Source organism: Nanorana parkeri, unplaced genomic scaffold (genome assembly GCF_000935625.1).
Source record: "Nanorana parkeri isolate BGI_ZX_2015 unplaced genomic scaffold, ASM93562v1 scaffold164, whole genome shotgun sequence".
NCBI lineage: Eukaryota > Metazoa > Chordata > Amphibia > Anura > Dicroglossidae > Nanorana > Nanorana parkeri.
In genome coordinates this window covers 1,787,507-1,795,706 of record NW_017306432.1, presented here as the reverse complement: position 1 = coordinate 1,795,706, position 8,200 = coordinate 1,787,507, and the positions used below count along the sequence as shown (strand labels likewise).

Below are 8,200 nucleotides of genomic sequence, written 5' to 3'. Positions count from 1 at the left end.
GAGTGTGGCTCGGGGTTAATACTCAGTACTATAAGCGGTAACCCCGAGCCACACTCGGGATTACAGCGTAGCGTCTCTTACCTTGTCCACGATCCCCGCTGTGTCCTCCATCTTCTGGGTTCTGTCCCTTGAGAGCATCTGCGTTGCAGGGGGGCGGAACCGGCGGGAATTTTAAAAGTTAAAAAAAACGGAAAAAAAATAGAACAAAAAAGGAAAACAATAAATAAAAAATAATCAGACCGCCAGGGAGGCTAATCTGTCAGCCCGCTGGATGTGCGGTAATACTGTATGTATGGTAGCTTCGGCTACATACAGTATACCGGGCTGAGCCAATCACGGCGAGCGATGTATTCTATTAATGAATACAAAGCCTGCTCGGATTGGCAGAGGTTGTACACAGCTATCGTACTTACAGTATTACCGCACAATAAGCGAGCTGACAGACTGTATACACGGCGTATAAGACGACCCCCGATTTTGGGGGGTTGTTTTTAAGTATAAAAAGTCGTCTTATACACCGGCAAATACGGTACTTTTCACCTACTATTTTCTCCTACACCCATCACCTGGACAGGAAGCGAGGGCAAATCTCCTCAATGAAGTCATAGGCAGGCATAAATGTCTCTCAAAAGGTCCTAATCCTTACCTTCACTAAAAAAAAATTGTGATAGTGATTTTAACCCTTTCCACTCTATCCAACACTAATAAGGTTATTCACTAAAGGCTGAAGAGTTTGGAGAAGGCAAGAGAAGTGAACAATCTAGGACAAAATAGCTGATTTAGAAACATTCTCCAATTCAGCTCACTTTTCAGTTCAGCTATGTTGTCCTAGATTCTTCACTTCTCCTGCCTTCTCCGAACTCTTTATCCTTTTGTGAATAACCCTGTAATATACTTGTCTGGAACAGAACCACATTTTGTTAGTTTGGTCAAAGAGGAAGGGATAAAGCCCTGCCAGATTTTTATCCAGGCAGTTTAAACTGCACGTTTAAGCCGTTTCCAGTCAGGCTTTTCAATTACAGAGCCTAGATAACATGAGGGGGGTGAGCAACACCATGAGTTGCATGTCTTTGCTAGTATTAGCTAGCAGTTTTCCAATGCTTATTGCTGGACAAAAGTAGCATGAACCGAAGTCAAACATAGTTCTATGCATTTATCAAGGTACATGTGTTATATGGCTTTTTAATGTTCATTGAGTAATTCTAGGTTGAATCTCAACTTCAAAGTTGATAAGAAAGGTTGAAAAATGCATCTAGTAGTTTTCTCTAATATTACTGAACAGGCTTGTTAGACTAACATTAGACACCCCTATCCTATGTAATAAGGATAAACTTACCCCTGAAAGCTATGCCAAAAAAGGCAGACAAAGGTCAATTAACTAGTTCCCAATATTGCCTGTGATCTTCCTGCTGCCTTGTTCTGCACTGCACCTTTGTGTTGGGGTAGCCATGTTGGTGGAGGCAGGGCTTTGATTCCCTTATGCCAGAGCCTCCAGCAAGGAGAACAGTGAAAAATACCTTAATGACATCACCAAATTTCACACCGCATCTCCTGTGATTAGCAGGCAGAGGCAGCACTGCCTTGGATTTCACACTGCAGACATACAACTATGAAGCCGTAGGCACACTCACATGAGAGACCACCATGAGAGAAATTCACCATTGCTGATCTCCTAAAAATAGTGGATGCCTGACTGTCATGCATATCCCTTTGCTTTAATACTCTCTGATTTACTTACTTTTAGCAAGTAAGCAAATCATGCTGTCCATCTATTGTAAAACACACTTAGGGCCAGGGTGGAGGTTGCTGTTTTAAAGGTTGCCACGCCTCCCTACCTGCTAGTGTTAATTACACCCAAGGGTAGTATTCCCAATTGGTTATAATCCCAAGTGCTATGCATAGCACCTCAAAAGACTAGTCTTTTGCACTGTTTTGTGTGTTGTGATAAGTGTGTTGTTCCCTGCCCATACACACATAGGTGTTTTTTATCCAATCAAGATCCAGGGTTCATCTGCAGCACTGACAAGCTTCTACTATAATCCAGGGGGAAGACCTTAGGCCTAGAATACATATAAGAAAAATATAAGAAGCCAGTGGGGGATTTTGCCCCTGTACCTCATTAACATATCACATAGCAGTTTTGGGTAGGCACTCACTCAAAAAGCTCCTGAACTTACTGTTCCACCAAAGCCAACCTTGACAAATACTGATTACAAGTTTGTACAGTTCATTGTTTTGTGTGTTCCACTGCCTCATGCTGATTGGTAGAACCAGCTGAATCTGTTTTGCTGGGAACCTTTAACAACTAAGGATGACTTCCATAGATTGGTTGCTTGACAGGTAAACGTGGATACCAGATACAGGAGCCATCTTTCCTTTGGATACATGCATAATTCTGTGCTTCCTGTCCACCTAGAGTGTGTTCATAGACCCAGTCTTTCCAGAGGCATTCATTTGGTGCACGGGTATCACACGATTCTACATAACAATACGTAATCTAAGAACAAACCATTGCAAGCAAATCTGTTATTTTCTTTCATAATTTACAAACAGAAAAGCAACTAAATTCATGTTATTGTATAATATCTATACAGCTGTTACATGGATTGTGGGGTTGTTCTGTTTTTAAGGAAACCTTTCCTAAGAGCAGCTGAAGGCTACCATTGCTGACTGTAGATGACACAGCAGTGTAAAACTGCCCAGCGGCATTACATTTGTAATGGGGCAGAACTGGCTGAAATGTACTAGAGGCAGGTAGGTGTTTTACTACTTGAATTAAGAGTCTGCAGATGATACACTACTGCCAGCAGCAGGGCAATATTAATGAGCAAGGCTAGGCCCAAATTTACTAGAGACGAAGAATACAGGTATGGTTTTTCTACAAGAATTAAGGTATTGCAAAGAATATAGCAGTGTAAAATTTGCCAACAGGAAAGGTTTAATCATGGATATTAGGCCTTAGCAGTGTATGCATTTTACTTTTACTATGGGATAGGGGGGTGGGGAGGGGGGGGCTGCTGTTTCTATGGATAAGGTAATTTTGCTCAAGCTGACTTTGCTCTTAGCTTTGAAAAGATGCAGTAGTATGCTGCAAACAAAAGGCAGCTAAAAGAAAAGATTGGCAGCAAAAGTAATGCTGTACTTTCAGCACCCCAAACTTAAAAAATGCCATATAAAAAAAAAAAACGAAAAGCCCCAAAATAGCACCCCTGAATCAAAAGCCCACTTTTTAATAAGGGAAAGCCTTGCAGTAAAATTTACCCTAAATTATTTTCATCAAGATACAGTAAAACAAAAAATCCAGTATATCCTCAAAATAAATGAAAACTCCAAAATAATACTCCTGTTTTTAAGGGAAGCCTTGCTGCAAAAATGCAATGTGACCTAAAATAAAGGTGCTATTTACATATAAAGAATATACCCAACCTCAAAATACTGCCCCTAAAAACAAAACCCCATTTTATAAGGAAAGTCTTGGAGCAAAAAAAAAAGTTTGCTACAGACAGGACAACAGCTAAATTTGCCTGCTGATCTTAAATCAACCACAGCATAAAACTAAAACAATGAACCCTACAATTATGACAAAAAGGCAGCAAAGGAGTTGATTGTTCAAAGAGCTAGCAATCAGAATTAAAGTATTGTTTCCCTAATCTTTCCCTATGCAGTTTGTCAGCTTTCCCTATCCTTTCCCTAGAACATCTTCCAATACTGACACTATGATTGCTCTGTGCCCCTCCATATAGTAAAGGTGCTGACACATAAAAAAATCCCCATTCAGGGGCATTCCGAGGCCGTGTGTCACCCTGAGTGGAGACTGGGTGACACCCCGCCGTGACATCATCATGCATGCTTGTGACGTCACCACGTGCGTGCGCAATAACGTCATCGTGCATGCGTGACCATCTAATTGACGCCTGCCAGTGGCCATCTTGGTGATGGATGTAGGCATAGAGAGGAGGGGATGTTCACCTGGCAGGATGAGATATGCCGCTGGGTCCCCTCCTCTCTCCTGACACTGTCGTGCTCTCGGCCCATGACCAAGTGCCCGAGTTTTTAGAGGGGGTGACACCAAAATGACTGTTAGTCATTTTAGTGTCACCCCTCCAGTGGTGTCACCCAGGTGTTGGCCACACCCACCACCCCCCTTGTGACACCACTGCCCCCATTATTGGCTTTTCTAAGCCTGGACTAAAGTGTAAAGGCCCCTGCAGTGCATTAAGGTTACAAATTTTGGCCTGGCAAATTCCCATACTAGTTCGCTGGGACTGCAAACCCTGAACACATAGGATTTGCCTCAACCCATGGTAGCACCGAACCTCAACCCTACTGGTCTACAACTTTCAACTATGGTTAAAATATCACAGAGTCTTGGGTCCTGGATTTCATCCTTGCTTCATCTGTTCTCTAAAAATCACTGGCATAAAAAAAAACCTATACTGAGAGAACTGTGAAGGCTGCCATTGCTAAACTCCTTCTGAAATGCTAGTTGCCTTTCTGTCAAACTGGTCTTTAATACTTTCTGATGCACATACCAAGAGCAGGCATGCACTTCAGAAAAGCCGGTGTGAAATCTGAATGACTAATCTTCCACTTGATTCGGGTTAGTGACTCTGAAAGTCGCTATTGGATCAGCATGATACCCAGGCAGTAAGTATTTTCAGCAATGCTCTCCTAACCTTCTATGGGCCATAGTTATAAACCAGTGAATGTGGCAATCACCAAAGCATTCCTTGTGAATATGTTATACAGTAATATACAGTGATTGATTCACTACCAGTGACTATTTGGGTGAATGTCACATTTACTGCTTCATAAATATGTGTTAACTAAGTAATAGTGTTAGAGATAGGATAAAAAGTGGTGGAATGCATCACACTTACCTTACAATTGCATCCCATTTGATAAGTGCTACTGAGACTCTCCATTTGGAATGCTGACACATCCTTCCAAGGTATAGAAAGACCACACAGACTGATGGTGACTTTGTTTTCCCATAGGTGGCCTTACAGAAATAAATAAGAGCATTATGCTATAGAAAGGAAGTTGACATCACAAACATTTGAGAATGCATGCAACCAGTCAGTAGGAGCCTAATGATTAATATAAATGTTCTAGAAGTACAGTATGTGATACAAATAATCTTTACATAATTCGCTCTCATTCCATTTTCAGGCAATTTCAACCAATTTTAACCTGTTTTTGATTGCAAAAACAAGTAAACGAAGGCAGTTCTTTAAAAATTGGAAACAGTTAAAATGTTTGCGGCAGCTTACTTTCATTCATGTTTGCAATTGGGGTTGGAAATTGCCTATAAAATTAAATTTGTATGACCAGCATAAGAATCAGTAGATTCACGAGAAAATGCTGACCTTGTGCCATATAACCAGGAGGAAACCCTGACTTCATAATGGTAGGGGTTTAGAAGAGAAGCGAACCTTGTTGGTAAAATGACACCACTGGATCCCATTGTTGAAATTTAGTTATTTAGTGCACCAGCCAACACGTTATTCAAGTGATAAAAAAAACTTAAAAGGAAACTATAATGGTTTTGGTCAATTGTATGTTACTTTTTTTAAACCAATGCTGTTTTATTTTAATTTTTACTATTAATATACAATCTTTGTTTTATAAATAAACATTGAATACAGAACAAAGGTTTCTCAGAGTATTACGGCTTTTTTTGAAGAGAGAGCACAGCACAGCAGCTTTCTTAGCAGTTCTCTTTAGGTCCCCACACACCTTAAGATAATCGCGGGAAATCCCGCGATCGTACGATTATCGTAAGGTGTGTGGAAGCCGTGCGACCTCTACTACTGTAAGGTTGCACGACTTTTAACTTACGGACATGTTCGAAAACCCGCCGAGCATTGTACGATGTTCGGCGGGTTTGTGGCATGTCTGTACGATAAAAGCCGTACGGGCCGGTGTGCGCAAGCGCACACTGCCCGTTCGGCATTGCGGTAATCAGAAGCCTGCCCCTCAGGGGGGCATGGCTTGCAAGATAGGCAGATCGTACAAAGTCTTGCGATGGTTGTAAGGTGTGTGCCCAGCCTTTGACTGATTGAAACCTCAGACCCAGCCTTCTGATAAGGGATGAGTCATTGATATTACAATTCTGTAAACAACAGGTTCCTTCAAAACAGCTGAAAACGAATAATGCTGTTGACATAAAAAAGAAACTCCACATGCTGGCTTACCATAATAAACAATGAAGGAAAATGTACAAAACCACTACACATTCTCTTTAAAAACCTGTCAAGGGATAGAACCGTTGTGAGAGTGTTACTGCTCTCTGTACTGATGACGAGGTTGCCCTTCACTCCCTTTAACCACTTGTTGACCAGGTGTTTAGACCCCCTTTCTGGCCAGGCCGTTTTTCAGTATTCAGCCCTGCGGTACTTTGACTGATGTTTATTTCGTCATGTAACGCTGTACTGAAATTAATTTTACACCATTTTTTGGGGACAGATATAGCTTTCTTTTGGTGGTATTTAATCACCTCTGGGGTTTTTATTTTTTACTATATTTCGGAAAAATTACTGAAAATTTAGAAAAACAAAAGTTTTTTAACATTATGTTAGGAAACAATGATTATTACCCAATTATTTAGGTAAAATATAAAAGACAGGGTGACATCAGGTAAATAGACACCAAACATCGCATAGCACCCCGTAATCGCAAAAAAAACTACCATACCCAAAATTGACCATAGGCGACACTTTTACAGCTCATCAGTTTAGTGTTATCAGTGATTGATGGCTCTAAAAGTATTGCTCTCACTGCGATGTTCACGGCGATATGTAACATGTGCGACGTAATGGGCGCAATCGTTGTTTTCGCAGGTATGCACAGCTGATGCATGTTTGCATGCGTGTATGTTTGGGTGGGGACTTTTAAAAAAAAAAAATGTTTTTCATTCTTTTTTATGTGTAACTTTAAATAATTTTTTGGAAACTTAAATTTTTTTTCCACTTTTTCCAGCCTGACTCGCACGGCTCGCCCGAGTGGGCGGGGCTAACAGGCCGTATATACACGGCCTGTTACATCGAGGAAGCTCCCGGCCTGCCATTTTTTTACAACGGCCGGCCGGGAAGCGGTTAAACACTTGACCTGACGTGTCCTGGCAGTCTTATCTTAATGTTTTGCTAACAATTTGCACAAGATGTTTTTTTGCCCATTGCCCTAATGTAGCGCTGAAAGGGGAATAAAGCTTTTCTAAAGTAAAACTCGTATGTTCACTTTAAGCTTTACCATTCCACTATATCACACAAAAGTCACACTAATGCAATATTTATTTTATTAGTTGACTTTGTTGATTATATTTTGGGGTAAATATATTGGGGAGTGAAAATTATGTAAATGTTGCCTTGGGAAAAATAACTAAAATGTATATTTTTTTTAATGTTCTACTAGTTATTACCAACTAAAACCAAGGAAATAAAAATATATTTATCCAAATTTGTCACAGAATTAAAGCCCCATCCGTCCTGAGAAAAACAATGTAAAACAATGTATATATCTTTTAGGTTTTGTAGTCTACTCTAACATACATATGTTAGAGTAGACTACAAAACCTAAAAGATATAGTGGGGGATTTATCAAAAGTGGAGCAGACAAAATCTGGAGCAGCTGTGCATGGTAACCAATCAGCTTCTCTCTTTCATTTTTAAATCTTAACTAAAGAAACCCGAAGAAAGCAGCTGATTGGTTGCCCTGGGCAACTGCTCCAGATTTTGTCTGCTCGAGTTTTGATAAATTCCCTCCATATTGTACGGAGCGGAGACGTCATCAACACACAAAACAGAAAAAAACACTCTGGGACTTAAAGTGACACTAAACTGAGTTAAATCTTGAAAATGCTTTCAAGTACCATAACTATTAACAAAAATGTATCTTATTTGTGCATCACTCAGCTGTAGATCCTCAAATCATCTCTGAGTTGGTGCTGACACTGTCCTTTCTCATTGAGGGTGGCTACTTTCATTCCCCATGGTGCCTGTGTGTGTTATAAAGTAGCCACCACTCCAAGCTTGCTCCTGTGATGGACTACAATCTTATGTTTAGTTTACTAATTTGTATTGAAATTGTAGTCCATCACAGGAGCGAGCTTGGAGCGGTGGCTACTTTATAACACACACAGGGACCATGGGGAATGAAGGTAGCCACCCTCCACGAGAAAGGACAGTGTCAGCACCAATTC

The 8,200-nt window shown here is 40.6% G+C and overlaps 2 protein-coding genes across 2 annotated transcripts in view; one reads left to right on the top strand and one right to left on the bottom strand.

The window, feature by feature from the left end:
• SYN2 (synapsin II) overlaps positions 1-8,200 on the top strand; it is a 279,216-nt gene that overhangs the window by 173,746 nt on the left and 97,270 nt on the right. The gene's annotated exons all lie outside the window — the stretch shown is intronic.
• The window catches only part of TIMP4 (TIMP metallopeptidase inhibitor 4), a 36,003-nt gene continuing 29,903 nt past the window's right edge, over positions 2,101-8,200 (bottom strand). Inside the window, exons 4-5 of the mRNA XM_018554554.1 lie at positions 4,881-5,002; positions 2,101-2,497 (exon numbers count right to left, since the gene is read on the bottom strand). Coding sequence (XP_018410056.1) covers positions 2,306-2,497; positions 4,881-5,002 — 314 coding nt within the window. The 3' untranslated portion in view covers positions 2,101-2,305. The remainder of the gene's footprint in view (positions 2,498-4,880; positions 5,003-8,200) is intronic.